This window comes from Coregonus lavaretus, assembly GCF_964263955.1.
Source record: "Coregonus lavaretus genome assembly, chromosome: 5".
Classification (NCBI taxonomy): Eukaryota; Metazoa; Chordata; class Actinopteri; order Salmoniformes; family Salmonidae; genus Coregonus; species Coregonus lavaretus.
In genome coordinates, this window is record NC_139992.1 from 12,676,979 (window position 1) to 12,699,917 (window position 22,939).

The window sequence follows — 22,939 nt, forward strand, 5'->3', positions numbered from 1 at the left end:
GTGGTCAGGTATTCTGCCACTGTGTACTCTCTGTTTAGAGTCAAATAGCATTCTAGTTTGCTCTGTTTCTTTGTTAATTCTTTCCAATGTGTCAAGTAATTCTCTTTTTGTTTTCTCATGACTTGGTTGGGTCTAAATGTGTTGTTGTCCTGGGGCTCTGTTGGGTCTGTTTGTGTTTGTGAACAGAGCCCCAGGACCAGCTTGCTTAGGGGACTCTTCTCCAAGTTCATCTCTCTGTAGGTGATGGCTTTGTTATGGAAGGTTTGGGAATCGCTTCCTTATAAGTGGTTATAGAATTTAACGGCTATTTTCTGGATTTTGACAATTAACGGGTATCTGCCTAATTCTGCTCTGCAAACATTATTTTGTGTTTTTCGTTGTACACAGAGGATATTTTTGCAGAATTCTACATGCAAAGTCTCAATTGGGTTTTTGTCCCATTTTGTGAATTCTTGGTTGGTGAGTGGATCCCCGACCTCACAACCATAAAGGGCAATGGGTTCTATAACTGATTCAAGTATTTTTTAGCCAGATCCTTATTGGTATGTTGAATTTTATGTTCCTTTTGATGGCATAGAAGGCCCTTCTTGACTTGTCTCTCAGATTGTTCACAGCTTTGTGGAAGTTACCTGTGGCGCTGATGTTTAGGCCAAGGTATGTATCGTTTTTTGTGTGCTCTAGGGAAACGGTGTCTAGATGGAATTTGTATTTGTGGTCCTGGCAACTGGACCTTTTATGGAACACCATTATTTTTGTCTTACTGAGATTTACTGTCAGGGCCAGGTCTCTCTCTCTCTCTCTCTCTCTCTCTCTCTCTATGTCTGTGTCTCTGTCTGTCTGTCTGTCTGTCTGTCTCTCCCTTTATTATTCTGTGTCATGTAACCCTCCACTCTTTCCCTCTCACTTCTTACACATACACTGAATTTGAGTACGAAAAAAGTATGAAAATGTATGCACTCACTACTGTACGTCGCTCTGGATAAGAGCGTCTGCTAAATGACTAAAATTTAAAAATGTAAAGTTAACAGACAGTCCTCTCTTCTCCTCTCCTCTATCTCTCTCTGTCCCTGTCTATGAGTTTCTATCTCTGTCACTCTGTTTCTGTCGCTCTGTCTCTCTCTCTCTCTACTGCTTCCCCTGGTCCTAAATCACACAGCAGCAGAGGTAGAGAAAGAGCAGAGATAGCGGGAGCAAGGAGCGAGAGAGCGAGACACAGGGCATGAGGTAAAGAGAATGGGTCTGTGTGAAGGGAAAGGGAGTTACAGTGATAGTAATTCCCACACTAGCCCTTGTCCTCCAACCTCCCAGCACGGCAGGGCAGGCAGCGGAGTGGAGAAACTTATGACGTGCTCTCCGCTGTGTTTCTGTCGTACATTCCTACAATGTCATTAATCACTGTTCTCCTATTCCATATAAAAGAAAGAGAATACTGGTATTTGGGGATGTTCCACCTCTCTGTTTGTAGAGGGCAGTTTTATCAGTGGAATTGCTTATGTTATAAGACATTCAGAAATTCTGTTGTCCAAAAAATAAGGGTTCCAGGGTATTTTCAGCTTAGTTCACAATTGGTAAAATATAGGAGTATAGATTGAACCTAGATCTGACAAAAGGAAAGGGGATGCCTAGTCAGTTAACCCATCCCCTCTGAATCAGGCACAAAGCAATAGTGAATGGTCATTTCTATTCACATGGGAGTAACTTTGTTGATATGGAAGTAGCTCTAGTCTAGACAACTATTTACTGTGTTGTTTCTTGGACCTGTACTGCACATTTTATCCTGCTGTTGTTGCTATCTTCATCCATTAGAGGTCACTGCAGGTCCATGATACAGTAGATTTAGAAACTCATCAGTTCACCTAATGTGTTGTAAATAAATATGCATTATGAATTAGGTGTGTAGTAAGCAACTAAACACCCTGCTGGTATAATTATCTGTGTATTTAATGAAGGCTCAGCAAGACCCCTCTGGTCTCCTGACAGGCAGACAGTCTTCTCTAGAAGCACTATTGACTCATCTTCCTAGGAAGATGCCTGCCTGGCTAGCTGTTGTTCTCAACTTTGTGTGCGTCCCAAATGGCACCCTATTCCCTATATAGTGCACCACTTTTGACCAGAGATTTATGGGCCCTGGTCAAAAGTAGTACACTACGTAGGTAGGGAATAGGGTGCCATTTGGGACAAAACTGTTGTTGTTGTTTTTCAGCATCTTGTACTGGGAGTTTGTGCAGAGAGGACGCTGGAAGAATTGTCAGTCTCTTGTCTTGGTTTTTGAAACAACTTACATTTTTAGCCAACACCTGGCTGTGTGAATGGATTCTACCTCTTTTTCTTCGAAAGAAACTCTAGCACCACTTACGTTTCTCTGTTTGTAGCTGTTCCTGAATTTCAGTCATTTTCCAGTCAGCTAACAGTCTCTCTATTCTGCTCCTTTCTTCTGTCTAACAGGGATTTGAAGACCCCAAGGACAAGTGAGTAGAGACCCCCCATCTCCCCATCTCGCTTCCTGTGAGTCAAGGTGTTGGGCAACCTTCTGCTGCAGGTTGTGTTTTCAGGGTTTCTAAAGACAAAATGGCAATATCACAGCCATAGATCTTTGACTTATCTGGATAGGTATGTGGCAGTCACAGAAATAAACTACTGTTGCTATAATACACAGCATAGCCATCGAAAACACGACCAGAACATCCAACTCGCCAACTTGCCATTTTTCACTGGGTGAGGAGGGGAATCCTGGAGATGTGATTGGCTGATCCAGTTGTCACTCAAGGGGATGGCCCATTTTCCGTTGTGCATATCCTTGCATATGTCACAAACACAGTCTGTGTTCTCACCCTGAATATATCTAAATTTCGAGCTCCTCTATGTGATTCTATGTGCTTCTGTTGTTTACAAAGCATGTAACAAATAACATTTGATTTGATTTCCCCCATGCATTGCTCTACATGCTACAGCCAGATTTTACATTTTTAGTCATTTAGCAGACACTCTTATCCAGAGCAACTTACAGTTAGTGAGTGCATACATTATTATATTTTTTTCCATACTAGGCCCCCGTGGGAATCGAACCCACAACTCTGGCGTTGCAAGCGCCATGCTCTACCAACTGAGCTACATGGGACAGATCAATGTTCTTCAATGGGCTTTGCTTTATCTTGGCCAGGTCGCAGTTGTAAATGAGAACTTGTTCTCAACTGGCTTACCTGGTTAAATAAAGGTTAAATAAAAAATAAAAAAATAAAAATGTGTTTCATCATGACAGTCACTTTAGTGAATGGGAGCAAACCCGTTTCTTCAAGGACATGACATCCATACCCATGAGTGTCAGTGAGTTCAGTCTCTTCCATACTTACTGTAACTTATGCTGTCTGTGATCCATAAAACATTTTAATCACCTGTTTTGATCTTGTCCACTGATCCACTGACAATAGGCCAGATTGCCTCTAATCAATGCAATCAAACAATGCACTGCTGATTCAACGAACGATTATTCCAATCAAATTAACATGATGACAGTGGTCTGATGATCTCAATCACTTTGTTTGTTACGGTCACACTTGATTTGGGTGACGCAGTTCTGTGGTGAGTTAGGGGCTTGTGGTGGGGGGGACTGGTGTCGGACTGGCCCGTAGAGACATAGAGCTGAAGGACCTCTTGTGATGGCCTGAAACGGAAAACAAAAAAGTGTCTCCTCGTCTTGTGTTATCTAGACATTTCATTTTCAGAAACATGCAGGAAAACCTGAACCCAGAGGATGAGGTGGACGAGTTCTTAGGGAGAGCCATCGACGCCAGGAGTATTGACCGGCTACGCTCGGAACACGTCAAGAAGTTCCTGCTGACCTTCAGAGAACCAGACCTGGAGAAGAAGGTACTGACGTCCTCCTCCAGGGAGATGACTCCACATAATCACACTAAAGTCCTGAGGGAAATGACTCCACATAATCACACTAAGGCCCTGAGGGAAATGACTCCACATAATCACACTAAGGCCCTGAGGGAAATGACTCCACATTATCAGACTAAGGCCCTGAGGGAAATGACTCCACATAATCACACTAAGGCCCTGAGGGAAATGACTCCACATAATCACACTAAGGCCCTGAGGGAAATGACTCCACATAATTGGACTAAGGCCCTGAGGGAAATGACTCCACATAATCACACTAAGGTCCTGAGGGAAATGACTCCACATAATCACACTAAGGTCCTGAGGGAAATGACTCCACATAATCACACTAACACCCTGAGGGAAATGACTCCACATAATCACACGAAGGCCCTGAGGGAAATGACTCCACATAATCAGACTAAGGCCCTGAGGGAAATGACTCCACATAATAACACTAAGGCCCTGAGGGAAATGACTCAACATAATCACACTAAGGCCCTGAGGGAAATGACTCCACATAATCACACTAAGGTCCTGAGGGAAATGACTCCACATAATCGGACTAAGGCCCTGAGGGAAATGACTCCACATAATCACACTAAGGCCCTGAGGGAAATGACTCCACATAATCACACTAAGGCCCTGAGGGAAATTACTAAACGTAATCACACTAAGGCCCTGAGGGAAATGACTCCACATAATCAGACAAAGGCCCTGAGGGAAATGACTCCACATAATCAGACTAAGGCCCTGAGTGAATCTTCTGGATATATCTTTAGCAGTGGAAATGTCAAACGAGTAAGCAGTGTATTCATTTGTGTCAGGATTGATTGTCAAACTCAGGAGGTCCATGAGTTTTTCCTAACTACAACAGGAAAATGTTTTAGTGTTAGTCTATAACTAAGGGATTTTTCCCTGTCAGGTGTCATGGTCAGTTCAAAAGATTCAGGGCCTTTGTCAAGACAAGCAATTCTGCTACAAATTGCTACACCACTCACTGGTGTGACATATCCAGGGCATGTCAAAGCTAAAAGGAAGAGAGAGAGGTAAAAATGATGCTGGTAAAAGGGAAGATACATAAAAGGTGAGAGAGGGCGAGAGCAGTTAGAGAAAGGAGAGGCAGAGAGGGAGTGGGAGAAAGAGAGAGCGATAAAAATGATGCAGATATAAAAGGAAAGAGAAGGAAGAGGTGAGAGGGAAGGAGAGAGAGGGTGAAGGCAGAGAGAGAGAAAGAGAAGGGACAGAGGCCCCATTTTCAACCTACTCTCTTTCACCTCTCCCTCTCTCATCCTCTCTCATTCTCTCTCGTCGGGGTAAAGGGGCTGTATAGTGGCTACTTAGAACTGATCCAAAGCCCTCTCTCAGTGTGTCAGCCCCCAGCCCAGTCTTCTGTGGGAGAGATAATCACTGACTTTGTTTTCCTCTATTACCTGTCATCTGAAAGATCTCATAATTCACCTCCTGAGTAACTATGCCAGCCAGACACACACACACACACACACACACACACACACACACACTATTCACCTCCTGAGCACATCCTTTAGGCCCAGCCAGAGACACTGCTGCATGTGGATGGATGGATAGATGGCTGGATAGATAGATACAGTCGATAGATAGATGGATGGATAGATGGCTGGATAGATAGATACAGTAGATAGATAGATGGATAGATGGATGGATGGATGGATGGATGGATAGATGGATGGATGGATAGATGGATTGATGGATGGATGGATGGATGGATGGATGGATGGATGGATAGATGGATTGATGGATGGATGGATGGATGGCCGTTCAGCTGTGTAACCGTTACCATGCTGTTCTCACAGTGTGAGGCTGTTGTGTCCTCACATCAGTATACTGTACTAAAGGGTTTGAAGTGAGATGTGAAGCAGTCAGCCAGCCTCTGGTTACCTTACTGCTCTTAACATAGTCTCCTGAGTGGCGCAGTGGTCTAAGGCACTGCATCGCAGTGCTAGCTGTGCCACTAGAGATCCTGGTTCGAATCCAGGCTCTGTCGCAGCCGGCCGCGACCGGGAGACTCATGGGCAGCGCACAATTGGCCTAGCGTTGTCCAGGGTAGGGGAGGGAATGGCCGGCAGGGATGTAGCTCAGTTGATAGAGCATGGTGTTTGCAACGCCAGGGTTGTGGGTTCGATTCCCACGGGGGACCAGTATGAAAAAATATATGTATTCACTAACTGTAAGTCGCTCTGGATAAGAGCGTCTGCTAAATGACTAAAATGTAAAATGTTATATTTTTCTATTTCTCCGTCAGTACTCCAAACAAGTGGACTCCAGATTTGGAGCGTACGTGGCCTGCTCCTCTCTCATCTTCTTCTTCATCTGTTTCATCCAGATTGTCATTGTACCACAGTAAGTACTGAATCCAATATTTTGGTGGTAAAAAATAGTAATTGGAATGCGTCTATCAGCCACCCGATACTGACATTGGTTGTTTTATTGATGTCCTTGCATCATCCTTGCATATTTAATGGGAACATTTTTATAATCATCCCGATGTGGAGTCTGCTTACCAGACTTTTCTCACATCCTTTAATTCTATATTTCATCACTGCATTTTGGTTTACAACCGGTCCAAAAAAATATTGGTAAAAAAACCCCACATTGTATAGAAAGTTGGTCATAAATCCCACCCCCCTGAATTCTGCCAATTACAAAAATAATAACAACAAATTTACCCATTTTATTTCGGATATCCCCAAAAATATATTTTACGAACAAATTCCAATAATCTTCAAACAATATAAAGTCAACTTGGAAAATCATCAATCATCTGTTGAATAGGAAAAAGGCCTCTACAACTATCCCATCTACAGTGGGGGAAAAAAGTATTTAGTCAGCCACCAATTGTGCAAGTTCTCCCACTTAAAAAGATGAGAAAGGCCTGTAATTTTCATCATAGGTACACATCAACTATGACAGACAAAATGAGAAAAAAGATTCCAGAAAATCACATTGTAGGATTTTTAATGAATTTATTTGCAAATTATGGTGGAAAATAAGTATTTGGTCAATAACAAAAGTTTCTCAATACTTTGTTATATACCCTTTGTTGGCAATGACACAGGTCAAACGTTTTCTGTAAGTCTTCACAAGGTTTTCACACACTGTTGCTGGTATTTTGGCCCATTCCTCCATGCAGATCTCCTCTAGAGCAGTGATGTTTTGGGGCTGTCGCTGGGCAACACAGACTTTCAACTCCCTCCAAAGATTTTCTATGGGGTTGAGATCTGGAGACTGGCTAGGCCACTCCAGGACCTTGAAATGCTTCTTACGAAGCCACTCCTTCGTTGCCCGGGCGGTGTGTTTGGGATCATTGTCATGCTGAAAGACCCAGCCACGTTTCATCTTCAATGCCCTTGCTGATGGAAGGAGGTTTTCACTCAAAATATCACGATACATGGCCCCATTCATTCTTTCCTTTACACGGATCAGTCGTCCTGGTCCCTTTGCAGAAAAACTGCCCCAAAGCATGATGTTTCCACCCCCATGCTTCACAGTAGGTATGGTGTTCTTTGGATGCAACTCAGCATTCTTTGTCCTCCAAACACGACGAGTTGAGTTTTTACCAAAAAGTTATATTTTGGTTTCATCTGACCATATTACATTCTCCCAATCCTCTTCTGGATCATCCAAATGCACTCTAGCAAACTTCAGACGGGCCTGGACATGTACTGGCTTAAGCAGGGGGACACGTCTGGCACTGCAGGATTTGAGTCCCTGGCGGCGTAGTGTGTTACTGATGGTAGGCTTTGTTACTTTGGTCCCAGCTCTCTACAGGTCATTAACTAGGTCCCCCCGTGTGGTTCTGGGATTTTTGCTCACCGTTCTTGTGATCATTTTGACCCCACGGGGTGAGATCTTGCGTGGAGCCCCAGATCAAGGGAGATTATCAGTGGTCTTGTATGTCTTCCATTTCCTAATAATTGCTCCCACAGTTGATTTCTTCAAACCAAGCTGCTTACCTATTGTAGATTCAGTCTTCCCAGCCTGGTGCAGGTCTACAATTTTGTTTCTGGTGTCCTTTGACAGCTCTTTGGTCTTGGCCATAGTGGAGTTTGGAGTGTGACTGTTTGAGGTTGTGGACAGGTGTCTTTTATACTGATAACAAGTTCAAACAGGTGCCATTAATACAGGTAACAAGTGGAGGACAGAGGAGCCTCTTAAAGAAGAAGTTACAGGTCTGTGAGAGCCAGAAATCTTGCTTGTTTGTAGGTGACCAAATACTTAGTTTCCACCATAATTTGCAAATAAATTCATTAAAAATCCTACAATGTGATTTGCTGGAGAAAAAAATTCTCAATTTGTCTGTCATACTTGACGTGTACCTATGATGAAGATTACAGGCCTCTCTCATCTTTTTAAGTGGGAGAACTTGCACAATTGGTGGCTGACTAAATACTTTTTTTCCCCACTGTATATTTAATGTTGAAATGTGGGTTCCTCTCTGTCAAAGCAAATCTGAAAAATTTATGGAAATCCCTTGGATTACATTAAGGGTAATTTCCCTTATCTGCTTCAGTTTGATCCACCTGATGTAATGGAGGTGATGGAGGTAATTGGGATCAGAAGCAGGTCATGATGAGATTGGTGCTTCTTTGGTGAAATCAGTGTCTTCCTTGATTATTGAGCGTCTAACGCAGGGGTGTCAAATTCATTCCATGGAGGGCCTAGTGTCTGCTGGGTTTTGTTTTTTTTTCCTTTCATTTAAGACCTAGAAAACCAGGTAAGGGGAGTTCCTTACTAATTAGTGACCTTAATTCATCAATCAAGTACAAGGGAGAAGCGAAAACCCACAGACACTCGGCCCTCGGTGGAATGAGTTTGACATGTGCTCTAATGTATAACTTCACCAAATCAATGCAAATTGTTATTGTTCCTAAATATTTGAAAATTGCCAAAGTTATCCCCCTCTATAAATCTGGGGATCCAAGATATTTTACAAATTATCACCCAATATCTGTACTACCATGTTTTTATAAAATCCTAGAGAAACTGGTGTATAAAAGAATGTTGAAACATTTTAACAAACACTGTATTCTATATGAGCACCAATATGGTTTTCGTAAAAACTACAGATATTGCTCTTTTACAACTTGTGTGTAAAATCTTTACATCCCTGAATAACAATGAATACGTACTTGGCATCTTTCTGGATCTATCCAAAGCGTTTGACATGGTTGATCATGAAATATTACTTGCTAAATTGCATTATTACAGTTTTCATGATTATACATATAAATGGCTATATAATTATGTTTATGATAGAGAACAATTTGTATATGCAAATAAGTTGTGCATCTACCAGGGCCAAGATATCCTATGGCATCCCACAGGGTTCAGTCCTTGGACCTTTGTTGTCCCTAATCTATATCAATGACCTTGCTGCTGTGTCTTCTACTGTACTTCCCATTATTTAATTACTTGATTTTATCACACAAGAATTTCGATTGACTAATCAATGACGCCAACTCAGGCATGGCCACATTATCTGAATGGTTTCAGATAAAGAAATTATCTTTAAATGTAAAAAAAAAAAAAAAAAAACGTAATTGTACTCACTGGTAAGAATAAGAATTTTAATGGGAATGAAATAGACCAGGTTTCATTCACTACATTCCTAGGTGTCCTAGTTGATGAGCAGTTGTCCTGGAAAGATCCTATTCACTTTGTCTGCAGCAAAGTGGTGAGGTCTGTTGGTATCATCAGAAAGATTAGTGGTTTGGTTTATCAGACTTGCTTCCTAACACTATACTACAGCTTAAGTTACCCATATCTCATTTACTGAAATATTGCATACAACATACCGAAACCCTGCGATAACCTTCACCCTTCCCACTGCCGCACCTCACATTGTTAATTCTCTAGCAGATACAGAGGTACCATACTCTGGAATTCCTATCTTCACATTGCCAAAACATCATCATCCCTCAATAACTTCAAGCATAGACTAGGGGTCAGCCTGATGAACCAAACTACCCAGTAGTAGACTAGGGGTCAGCCTGATGAACCAAACTACCCAGTAGTAGACTAGGGGTCAGCCTGATGAACCAAACTACCCAGTAGTAGACTAGGGGTCAGCCTGATGAACCAGACTACCCAGTAGTAGACTAGGGGTCAGCCTGATTAACCAGACTACCCAGTAGTAGACTAGGGGTCAGCCTGATGAACCAAACTACCCAGTAGTAGACTAGGGGTCAGCCTGATGAACCAAACTACCCAGTAGTAGACTAGGGGTCAGCCTGATTAACCAGACTACCCAGTAGTAGACTAGGGGTCAGCCTGATGAACCAGACTACCCAGTAGTAGACTAGGGGTCAGCCTGATGAACCAGACTACCCAGTAGTAGACTAGGGGTCAGCCTGATGAACCAGACGACCCAGTAGTAGACTAGGGGTCAGCCTGATGAACCAAACTACCCAGTAGTAGACTAGGGGTCAGCCTGATGAACCAGACTACCCACTAGTAGACTAGGGGTCAGCCTGATTAACCAGACTACCCAGTAGTAGACTAGGGGTCAGCCTGATGAACCAGACTACCCAGTAGTAGACTAGGGGTCAGCCTGATGAACCAGACTACCCAGTAGTAGACTAGGGGTCAGCCTGATTAACCAGACTACCCAGTAGTAGACTAGGGGTCAGCCTGATGAACCAAACTACCCAGTAGTAGACTAGGGGTCAGCCTGATGAACCAAACTACCCAGTAGTAGACTAGGGGTCAGCCTGATGAACCAAACTACCCAGTAGTAGACTAGGGGTCAGCCTGATGAACCAAACTACCCAGTAGTAGACTAGGGGTCAGCCTGATGAACCAGACTACCCAGTAGTAGACTAGGGGTCAGGGGTCAGCCTGATGAACCAGACTACCCAGTAGTAGACTAGGGGTCAGCCTGATGAACCAGACTACCCAGTAGTAGACTAGGGGTCAGCCTGATGAACCAAACTACCCAGTAGTAGACTAGGGGTCAGCCTGATTAACCAGACTACCCAGTAGTAGACTAGGGGTCAGCCTGATGAACCAAACTACCCAGTAGTAGACTAGGGGTCAGGGGTCAGCCTGATGAACCAGACTACCCAGTAGTAGACTAGGGGTCAGCCTGATTAACCAGACTACCCAGTAGTAGACTAGGGGTCAGCCTGATTAACCAGACTACCCAGTAGTAGACTAGGGGTCAGCCTGATGAACCAAACTACCCAGTAGTAGACTAGGGGTCAGGGGTCAGCCTGATGAACCAGACTACCCAGTAGTAGACTAGGGGTCAGCCTGATTAACCAGACTACCCAGTAGTAGACTAGGGGTCAGCCTGATGAACCAGACTACCCAGTAGTAGACTAGGGGTCAGCCTGATGAACCAGTCTACCCAGTAGTAGACTAGGGGTCAGCCTGATTAACCAGACTACCCAGTAGTAGACTAGGGGTCAGCCTGATGAACCAAACTACCCAGTAGTAGACTAGGGGTCAGGGGTCAGCCTGATGAACCAGACTACCCAGTAGTAGACTAGGGGTCAGCCTGATGAACCAGACTACCCAGTAGTAGACTAGGGGTCAGCCTGATGAACCAGACTACCCAGTAGTAGACTAGGGGTCAGCCTGATGAACCAGACGACCCAGTAGTAGACTAGGGGTCAGCCTGATTAACCAGACTACCCAGTAGTAGACTAGGGGTCAGCCTGATGAACCAGACTACCCAGTAGTAGACTAGGGGTCAGCCTGATGAACCAAACTACCCAGTAGTAGACTAGGGGTCAGCCTGATGAACCAAACTACCCAGTAGTAGACTAGGGGTCAGGGGTCAGCCTGATGAACCAAACTACCCAGTAGTAGACTAGGGGTCAGCCTGATGAACCAGACGACCCAGTAGTAGACTAGGGGTCAGCCTGATGAACCAAACTACCCAGTAGTAGACTAGGGGTCAGCCTGATGAACCAAACTACCCAGTAGTAGACTAGGGGTCAGGGGTCAGCCTGATGAACCAAACTACCCAGTAGTAGACTAGGGGTCAGCCTGATTAACCAAACTACCCAGTAGTAGACTAGGGGTCAGCCTGATGAACCAGACTACCCAGTAGTAGACTAGGGGTCAGCCTGATGAACCAGACTACCCAGTAGTAGACTAGGGGTCAGCCTGATGAACCAGACGACCCAGTAATCCCCTCCATGTAGCCTCACACACACATGCACACACACATAATCAAACGTTTGAGTATATAATGTACAATTATAATTAGTATGCATTGTTTAACTGATTGAACAAACTTTTTTTGTATTTGTATATTGGTTTTTGTGGTGTGGTTTTCATATCAGCCCTTTTGGGCTTCCAACCTCTACCTGTTTTCTATCTGTACTGTTTTGTCTTTAACTTGTTTTCTTTGGTGCAATTTTTTAAATAAAAAAATAAAATATATCATTCACAACTTGGAGCCCTAGCTCTTTTTGGACTGAGCGCAGGGCTTTGGGGATGAGTTGAGGAGACAGACAGGACTAGATTAGGCTGGTACCTGAGTCCTGTCACCACTATTCCTCTCCTCTCCCAGGGGGGCTGATGGGTACCGCTGTGGCTGCTTGTTCATTAACATTCCCTTTTTATTATTCTCTCGCTCTCTCTCTCTCAGCTCCACTCTGATGATTGGGTTCTATGTCACCTGTCTGATCATCCTGATGGCTGTTATGTTTGTCTCAGCAGTCTACTCCTGTTTTGGGGTGAGTACTTATGTTTTCCAAGGAATTTGTTTGTGTTTCAAAGCTTCTGCATACTATGACCACAATGTGCAACAGCACTATCCATCCATCCAGTACCCACATAGCTCTGACGCGTTTCTGTGGCTGTTGCATCATGCAGAATATATTTACAATATAGTCATTTAGCAGGAGCTGTTATCCAGAGCAACTGACAGCTGCAATTAGGGTTAAGTGCCTTGCTCAGCGGCACATCAACGTATTTTTCACCTAGTTGGCTCTGGGATTCAAACCAGCGACCTTTCGCTTACTGGCCCAATACTCTTAACCGCTACGCTACCTGACGCCCCTATAACAGGTCTGGTTTCACAGCATGACAGGGCAGAACACACAGCAGGTAAACCTGCTTGGTGGATGGTATTGATTTTTCCGGCCCTTAGAGTAGCAGTCCCCTGGAGAGACACAGTCAGAGTTAGGCTGCTCAGTGAGGCCTTCAGAGAGGAACTGGCATGTAATTGGGCGAAAGATTAACGTGAATGTAAACTCACATTAGGGGTATTACTGTTTTGTCAGTTGGGGACATTTGCGAACGACGGCAGCGGACTGATGATGTTATAGCTGTTGTTGTTGTTCCTGGAGGGCCCTCAGGGTATTTAATTTCCTGCTGTCTCCTCATTGGCTGATGGCCAGCTTGGGGGGAATGTAATAGGCCCCAAAATCATAATGGAAACAAGAAGAAGAAGAACAACAGGCACCTGATCTTCTGTAGTTGAGGGATTTTTATATATTGTAAGCGGCTTTGATAATATTGTCATTGTAGCACTGTAAGCTTTGGAAAAGTGAGGGGTTTAAAATTCCAAAGAGGATTCTTTATAACTCCCCAGGTCAAACGCGATCCACGAAATCAGTGACTTTTGCGTCCCTTTGATATCTTAAGTAGAAATTGTGCACCAATATTGAATTTTAAAAGCCTGTTATATTAAATGAAGTGCCCATTCAATATAGACCACATGAAAATTCTATAGATCTGATTTTTTTGTTTGAAAATACTTAAAAGTGCCAAAATTCAGCATTTTGACATGTCCCTCTGTGCATCCTCTGTGATTTCTAGGATTTTAACCCACTAAACCCCTAATATTTCTCCAAGTTTCACCATCATTGTAAAGCCCTAGTTATTTGGTTGCTTTGACAGTCATTTCTGAAGATTATTATATTTCATGTGATTAGTGATTCATTTTAAGAAGAAAATAAAACCTGTCCTTCATTTTAAGGTCAACCCTGTTACGTGAACTGAACTTTCATTTTAATATGTGAAACTAATCCTTTTTAAATACGTTTTTCAAAAGAAACATTGAACATCTAAAAGTCAAATCATAGTGTAAAAGCAAGTAAGCTGGTTGTACTCTTTTTGACCATTTTCTGGTGTTTTGTGGTGGAAAACTGAGCGGGTCGAGCATAACGCGTCAACCCTTTTATCCATAGATAGACAGGCTAGAAATGTTTTAACAATTCAATTGTTTGATTGAAGCTTGCATTCAATTACCCCTCCCTGTTCCACACAACAAGCTTCCATTCCCCCTGTCACAAGGGGATTTATGGCTGATTTAAAATGAAGTCGTCTACCGTTTTAAGTCAACACTGTTACTTTATTTGGCACTTAATAGGCACTTACTATAGCCATTCATTTTTATTTAACTTCCTGAGATTGGAAAACATGTTTTTTATTAAGTTGAACATGTGCTCTTTATGATAGTGTATTAAAATTAGGTGAAATAAACTTGTTTTTTTCACCAAGTCACACTAGTCAAAAGGCACCTAATTGATGGAACTACCCGTCTAGACTACAGTTATGAATCATATCAAATCAAATTGTATTGATCCTGAAACTGTTTACATGTTGAAAATGCTGCATGCATGATCCTCGATTTTGCAAGGAGTCTGGTTTTGTGGGAGAGGGGTAGGCATCACTTCTACCAGCATGTGTAGAATTGCAGCCAAAAGTCATAGCTGGGATTGATGGCTGTAGGATACAAACATAATGCTCTCTAGTAACCCGAAATACTGTAGACTGACCTACTAACCATACACCCCCCCCTCCCCCCTCTATCACCTCCCCTGGGGACAGTTTTTCCCAATGCCTCTACAGACCCTGTCTAAGAGGATTGTCCAGTCCAGACTCAACAGCACCCTGGTGGGAGTCTTCACCATCACCCTGGTGTTTCTCTCTGCCTTCATCAACATCGTAAGTCCCTGAGCCTCCACTCCAAATGGTTGCACAGATCATTTGAAGGGGTAAACCCTGAAAGCAAAGCTTACATGGTTCTGCATTAATGAGTGTTTGACATCTGTGGGCATCCTGTGTAAAGTCTCCAGGGTTGTGTTCAATAGAGCACAGCGTAGCAGAACGTTTTGCAATTGAAAACAAAAAGTATTTATTATCGGAAAATGTTTGTGCCTACTGAAACGTTTTGTGCCTACTGAACACTACCCAGTTTTCATTCATAATCATGTGAACCCCCTTTGACCTCTGTCCTCTGCCCCTTAGTTCACCTGCAGTACTGGAGACCTGAGGGAGTGTCTGAGCTGGGAGCTGAACATCAGTCGCAGCAGTGTGAACGCCTGCCATGCATGCAGCCTCAACTACACCCTCGAATCACTGGACGGCTTCTGTGGCAGCCCCTCACCCAACTGCAACTTCCCTGAGGTGTGTGTGTGTGCGCCAAGCTAGGCTTGAGCAGTCATTCTCACTATACTTATTCTGTGCCAGAAGCGGCCAATTCATTTCACAATGGCAATGCTAAAACATTAGCAAATGTTTGACATCACTCTTTCTCTCTCTCTTATGTCTCCCCTCGCCCCTCCCCCTTCTCCCTCTCTCCCTCCCTCTCCCTCCTCTCACCCCCCCCCACCCACCCTCCCTCTCTCTCTCTTTCTCCCCTCTCCACCCTCCCTCTCTCTCCCGCTGTAGTACTTCTCTTCCTGTGTGTTGTTGACCCTGCTGGCCAGCTCAGTCTTCCTACAGGTCAGCAGTATAGGTAAACTCTTACTCATGCTCTTCATCGAGATCTTCTACGTCCTCATCATGGAGGTGGTAGCGGTCAACCTGTTCGACAACGTAGACCTGCTGGTCATGGCCAATGCTATGTGAGTAGTTTAGAATATCCATTAACTTGCAGGTACAGCAAGGTACAAAACGTAAAGCCGTGAAAGAAAGATAGATAACCGATGAGTCAATAGTATTTTATGCTAATGCTCTTCAGAGCAAAGCATTAACGTGTCAGATGTCTCATATGTTTATTTACTGATGTACACCTAGCTTTAGATATGATGGAGGAGAACAACCCTGGCTTGTGTAAATTGCTCTGTAGATTAATGTTAGATTGAGGTGGAAGGGATTGATGGCCATTTATTCACGACAGGCAAGTTGCAGATTTAAATTAAAACCTTTCCTGAGTTTAGTGGTGCGTTTACTTAATGTAATGGATGACTGTTGGTTAGGCCAGATCAGGTCCTGTCTACAGTTATCCATCTTCAGATGGAGTGGAGGGTTCAGTTGCCTTGCTCTCCCTCTCTCCCTAAAATGTTCTTTCTTTGTTTTCTCTTCATAGTGAGCACATCAATGGAACCAGGTGAGATTTATGTAGCTTAACACTATTAAACAAATGGAAACAAATTGAAACGCACAAATTGATTGAGATCAATTGTATCCAATATACTGTAGCTTTAATGCCTCCTATAGATCTTCCTGGCACTTCATATGCCTTAGGTAGTTCGATAACATTGATAAACAGTGTCGTGACCTTGTATATTGTTTAGTAGTGGTATGTAGTATCTAGCATTATTAGATAACATAGATTAAAGAGTGCTGTGGCCTCAGGCCTGTAGTTGGTCTCTAGTTGATCTCTGTAGTTGAACTGTAGTTGGTCTGTGATATCTGTCCTCTCTGTCCAGCTGTGTGATGGACTCTAAGGTCCCTCTGAAGATCATGACTCCCGTGGTCATCACGGTCTTCGTCCTGGCCTTGTATCTACACGCCCAGCAGGTGGAGTCCACAGCCAGACTCGACTTCCTCTGGAAACTACAGGTAGGTGTGCGTTTGTGTATTTTAATTTTTTTTAACCTATATTTAAACAGGGAGTCGCATTGAGATTAAAAATCTATTTTACAAGAGAGCCCTGTATACATTACAATAAAAACAGAATAATAAAACAGACACATACAGTACCAGTCAAAAGTTTGGACACACCTACTCATTCCAGGGTTTTTCTTCATTTTTACTATTTTCTACATTGTAGAATAATAGTGAAGACATCAAAACTATGAAATAACATATATGGAATCATGTACTAACCAAAAAAAGTGTTAAACAAATAAATATATATTTTATATTTGAGATTCTTCAAATAGCCACCCTTTGCCTTGATGACAGCTTTGCACAATATTGGCATTCTCTCAACCAGCTTCATGAGATAGTCACCTGGAATGCATTTCAATTAACTGGTGTGCCTTGTTCAAAGTTAATTTGTGGAATGTATTTCCTTCTTAATGCGTTTGAGCCAATCTCTTGTGTTGTGACAAGGTAGGGGTGGTATACAGAAGATAGCCCTATTTGGTAAAAGACCAAGTCCATATTATGTCAAGAACAGCTCAAATAAGCAAAGAGAAACGACAGTCCATCATTACTTTAGACAATCTGGAAAATGTCAAGAACTTTGAAAGTTTCTTCAAGTGCAGTAGCAAAAACCATCAAGCACTGGCTCTCATGAGGACCGCCACAGGAAAGGAAGACCCAGAGTTACCTCTGCTGCAGAGGATAAGTTCATTAGAGTTAACTGCACCTCTGATTGCAGCCCAAATAAATTCTTCACAGAGTTCAAGTAACAGACACATCTCAACATCAACTGTTCAGAGGAGACTGCGTGAGTCAGGCCTTCATGGTCGAATTGCTGCAAAGAAACCACTACTAAAGGACACCAATTGGGCTCCCGAGTGGCGCAGCGGTCTAAGGCACTGCATCTCAGTGCTTGTGGCGTCACTACAGACCCCCTGGTTCGATTCTAGGCTGTATCACAACCGGCCGTGATTGGGAGTCCCGTAGGGCGGCGCACAATTGGCCCAGCGTCGTCCGGGTTTGGCCGGTGTAGGCCGTCATTGTAAATAAGAATTTGTTCTTAACTGACTTGCCTAGTTAAATAAAGGTAAAATAAAATAAAATAAGAAGAAGAGACTTGCTTGGGCCAAGAAACACGAGCAATTGACATTAGACCGGTGGAAATCTGTCCTTTGGTCTGATGAGTCCAAATTTTGAGATTTTTGGTTCCAACCGCTGTGTCTTTGTGAGACGCAGAATAGGTGAACGGATGATCTCTGCATGTGTGGTTCCCACCGTGAAGCATGGAGGAGGAGGCGTGATGGTGTTGGGGTGCTTTGCTGGTGACATTGTCTGTGATTTATTTAGAATTCAAGGGACACTTAACCAGCATGGCTACCACAACATTCTGCAGCAATACGCCATCCCATCTGGTTTGCGCTTAGTGGGACTATAATTTTGTTGTTCAACAGGCCAATGACCCAAAACACACCTCCAGGCTGTGTAAGGGCTATTTGACCAAGAAGGAGAGTGATGGAGTGCTGCATCAGATGACCTGGCCTCCACAATCCCCCGACCTCAACCCAACTGAGATGGTTTGGGATGAGTTGGACCGCAGAGTGAAGGGAAAGCAGCCAACAAGTGCTCAGCATATGTGACTCCTTCAAGACTGTTGGAAAAGCGTTCCTCATGAAGCTGGTTGAGAGAATGTCAAGAGTGTGCAAAGCTGTCATCAAGGCAAAGGGTGGCTATTTGAAGAATCTCAAATATAAAATATATTTTGATTTGTTTAACACTTTTTTGGTGTTACAATGTAGAAAATAGTAAAAATAAAGAAAAACTTGAGTCCAAACTTTTGACTGGTACTGTGTATGTGCATAAAACAATATAATTCAGCACACAATAAACCAAAATAAACGCATTTAATAAAAGCAATCACATTCAACTACATAGAGGTCCTCATTCAGGTGTGTGTCTGGGCCATCCAAGGTCATTGATACCTCCTTGACCCTCCCGCCCTCCCTCCCTCCCTCCCTCCCTCCAGGCCACAGAGGAAAAGGAGGAGATGGAAGAGCTACAGGCCTACAACCGTCGCCTCCTCCACAACATCCTCCCCAAAGACGTGGCAGCCCACTTCCTGGCGCGAGAGCGTCGGAACGATGAGCTCTACTACCAGTCCTGTGAGTGTGTGGCTGTCATGTTCGCCTCCATCTCCAACTTCTCTGAGTTCTACGTAGAGCTGGAGGCCAACAACGAAGGAGTGGAGTGTCTCAGGCTGCTCAACGAGATCATCGCAGACTTTGACGAGGTGAGTGGGGAGGAGAGAGGTATGGAGGAGGGAGGAGAGAGGTATGAGGATGGGAAAGGGAGGAGAGAGGTATGAGGATGGGGGAAGGAGGAGAGGTATGAGGATGGGGGAAGGAGGAGGGAGGTATGAGGATGGGCGAAGGAGATAGGTATGAGGATGGGGGAAGGAGGAGAGAGGAAGGGGGATGGAGGTATGAGGATGGGGAGGAGAGAGGTATGAGGATGGGGGGAGGAGAGGGGTATGAGGATGGGAGGAGGAGGAGAGAGGAAGGGGGATGGAGGTATGAGGATGGGGAGGAAAGAGGTATGAGGATGGGAGGAGGAGAGAGAGGTATGAGGATGGGGGAAGGAGAGCAGTATGAGGATGGGAGGAGGAGAGGGGTATGAGGATGGGGGAAGGAGGATAGCAGTATGAGGATGGGGGGAGGAGAGGGGTATGAGGATGGGAGGAGGGGGAGAGCGATATGAGGAGAGGGAGTGGAGTGTCCGCCTGCTCAATGAGATCATCACAGAATTTGACTAGGTTAGACGGGCCTTTCTCGCTGTGTGTGTGTCTGTGTGTTTAAGCTGACCATATTTTCTGTCACATTACTCCTAATATAACTACAGTATGGGTACTAGTGACTATTATTGGACCCTGTTATGTTGAAATAGCTAACAATCTCAGTGCTATTAACCCAAGTATACTAACTAGTAAATGTATTTCTCTCAGCACTCACTTCCCCAATATCCTCCTCTCCTCCCAGATCATCAGTGAAGACCAGTTCCGCCAGCTGGAGAAAATAAAGACCATTGGCAGTACCTACATGGCAGCCTCTGGCCTCAACGACTCTACCTACGACAAGGAAGGCCGCTCACACATCAGAGCCCTGGCAGACTATGCCATGAGACTCATGGACCAGATGAAGTACATCAACGAACACTCCTTCAATAACTTCAAGATGAAGATCGGTAAAGCTGCCTACGGGAAATATATTTTTGTTGCCTTGTTGTTCATTTTGATGTGAATTCATGAGAATAACGATATCCTTAAGCGATAGTGCCACACAAAATGTATAACGAGTAATGGTAACAATGTGACCTCACCAGGAAAAACTCTGCTTACCCATATCCCTGAAAACCTAGAAAATGTATATTGAACATACTGTATACAGTGGGGAAAAAAGTATTTAGTCAGCCACCAATTGTGCAAGTTCTCCCACTTAAAAAGATGAGAGAGGCCTGTAATTTTCATCATAGGTACACGTCAACTATGACAGACAAAATGAGATTTTTTTTCCAGAAAATCACATTGTAGGATTATTAATGAATTTATTTGCAAATTATGGTGGAAAATAAGTATTTGGTCAATAACAAAAGTTTCTCAATACTTTGTTATATACCCTTTGTTGGCAATGACACAGGTCAAACGTTTTCTGTAAGTCTTCACAAGGTTTTCACACACTGTTGCTGGTATTTTGGCCCATTCCTCCATGCAGATCTCCTCTAGAGCAGTGATGTTTTGGGGCTGTCGCTGGGCAACACAGACTTTCAACTTCCTCCAAAGATTTTCTATGGGGTTGAGATCTGGAGACTGGCTAGGCCACTCCAGGACCTTGAAATGCTTCTTATGAAGCCACTCCTTCGTTGCCCGGGCGGTGTGTTTGGGATCATTGTCATGCTGAAAGACCTAGCCACGTTTCATCTTCAATGCCCTTGCTGATGGAAGGAGGTTTTCACTCAAAATCTCACGATACAAGGCCCCATTCATTCTTTCCTTTACACGGATCAGTCGTCCTGGTCCCTTTGCAGAAAAACAGCCCCAAAGCATGATGTTTCCACCCCCATGCTTCACAGTAGGTATGGTGTTCTTTGGATGCAACTCAGCATTCTTTGTCCTCCAAACACGACGAGTTGAGTTTTTACCAAAAAGTTATATTTTGGTTTCATCTGACCATATGACATTCTCCCAATCCTCTTCTGGATCATCCAAATGCACTCTAGCAAACTTCAGACGGGCCTGGACATGTACTGGCTTAAGCAGGGGGACACGTCTGGCACTGCAGGATTTGAGTCCCTGGCGGCGTAGTGTGTTACTGATGGTAGGCTTTGTTACTTTGGTCCCAGCTCTCTGCAGGTCATTCACTAGGTCCCCCCGTGTGGTTCTGGGATTTTTGCTCACCGTTCTTGTGATCATTTTGACCCCACGGGGTGAGATCTTGCGTGGAGCCCCAGATCGAGGGAGATTATCAGTGGTCTTGTATGTCTTCCATTTCCTAATAATTGCTCCCACAGTTGATTTCTTCAAACCAAGCTGCTTACCTATTGCAGATTCAGTCTTCCCAGCCTTGTGCAGGTCTACAATTTTGTTTCTGGTGTCCTTTGACAGCTCTTTGGTCTTGGCCATAGTGGAGTTTGGAGTGTGACTGATTGAGGTTGTGGACAGGTGTCTTTTATACTGATAACAAGTTCAAACAGGTGCCTTTAATACAGGTAACAAGTGGAGGACAGAGGAGCCTCTTAAAGAAGAAGTTACAGGTCGGTGAGAGCCAGAAATCTTGCTTGTTTGTAGGTGACCAAATACTTATTTTCCACCGTAATTTGCAAATAAATTCATTAAAAATCCTACAATGTGATTTTCTGGATTTTTTTTCTCAATTTGTCTGTCATAGTTGACGTGTACCTATGATGAAAATTACAGGCCTCTCTCATCTTTTTAAGTGGGTGACTAAATACTTTTTTTCCCGACTGTATATTGTTAAAAACATGCTAAACTATATCCCTGTCCACCGCTGCAGGACTGAACATGGGTCCAGTGGTGGCTGGGGTGATCGGGGCCAGGAAGCCCCAGTATGATATCTGGGGGAATACAGTCAACGTGGCCAGCCGCATGGACAGCACTGGTGTACCTGATCGGATCCAGGTAACTAACAGACACAGCACAGTAGAAACTGATAACACACCGAGGATTTCTATTGTGACTTTTTTCTGACTATGATGAAGACTTAAGGGTCGAAACATTGTCAATAAAGCACCAAGAAGCATAGCGTCTTTTTTTAACCTTGTGTCGATCTTTTAGAATATTATCATGTGGCAGTGTGAAAGGGCAGGCAGTGTGCCTATGATCAAGATATGTGAACACTGCTATCCTCTGTGTGACTTTCTGACTACAGCTTCTTCCCTTTCTCTTCCTCTCTCTCCTCTTCCTCTCTCTCCCGCCAGGTGACCTCTGACCTGTACAACGTGCTGAACTCCTATAACTACACACTAGAGTGCCGAGGCCTGGTCAAGGTGAAGGGTAAAGGAGAGATGCAGACCTACTTCCTCACTGGTGGACCTCCCAGCAGTTAACACCCAGGGTGTGTCAAAAATGGAACCCTATTCCTTGTATAGTGCACTACTTCTGACCAGGGACATAGGGCTCTGGTCAAAAGTAGTGTACTATATAGGAAATAGGGTGCCATTTCAGACGCAGCCTATTCAGAAGCAGCCCCCGTAACAGACTGACACTGCTGCAGGAGAAGGCTGAGAGGAGAGGGGTGATTGGACTAAAAGGGGCTGACCCCCAAGTCTTTGACGAGCAGGCTCATGGACCTGTGTTAGCTTGGGGAACTGACTGCCCCCCACCCATACCCCTTTTCCTAGATTTATTCCCTCCCTACCTGCAGAGGTCAGCCTCTGATTGGACCAGAGTGAAGGAGACCCCACCCAGCCTCTTCTCGGATTGGGGGAAAGAGACAGAGGGAGGAGCTTAGAGGGCCTGGGTTCGCTGAAGAGACCAAAGAAATCCCATCAGACTACAGCAGATAGAGACACATTGTGACAGCAGCATTCTCTCACTGTCTTATTTCCACCAGTCATAGTGTGAGTTAAGGAACGGCTATGAGCCAATCATCTCGCAGTACTGTAGATCTCTTTAAGGGTCTGAGGAAATTGATCCACTCTGTGTGTCTTCATAGACATTCTGCTGAAG

At 44.0% G+C, this 22,939-nt stretch overlaps 1 protein-coding gene across 1 annotated transcript in view; it reads left to right on the forward strand.

The window, feature by feature from the left end:
• The window catches only part of LOC311128750 (adenylate cyclase type 5-like), a gene marked incomplete at both ends in the record, with an annotated part of 52,517 nt that extends 30,200 nt beyond the window's left edge, over positions 1-22,317 (forward strand). The window contains 12 exons of the mRNA XM_084160999.1: positions 2,446-2,468; positions 3,723-3,867; positions 6,170-6,267; positions 12,527-12,614; positions 14,716-14,832; positions 15,136-15,294; positions 15,559-15,734; positions 16,542-16,674; positions 18,725-18,988; positions 19,734-19,938; positions 21,765-21,889; positions 22,189-22,317. Of these exons, the coding sequence (XP_084017125.1) occupies positions 2,446-2,468; positions 3,723-3,867; positions 6,170-6,267; positions 12,527-12,614; positions 14,716-14,832; positions 15,136-15,294; positions 15,559-15,734; positions 16,542-16,674; positions 18,725-18,988; positions 19,734-19,938; positions 21,765-21,889; positions 22,189-22,317 (1,662 nt within the window). The remainder of the gene's footprint in view (positions 1-2,445; positions 2,469-3,722; positions 3,868-6,169; positions 6,268-12,526; positions 12,615-14,715; positions 14,833-15,135; positions 15,295-15,558; positions 15,735-16,541; positions 16,675-18,724; positions 18,989-19,733; positions 19,939-21,764; positions 21,890-22,188) is intronic.
• Between the last annotated feature and the right edge of the window lie 622 nt (positions 22,318-22,939).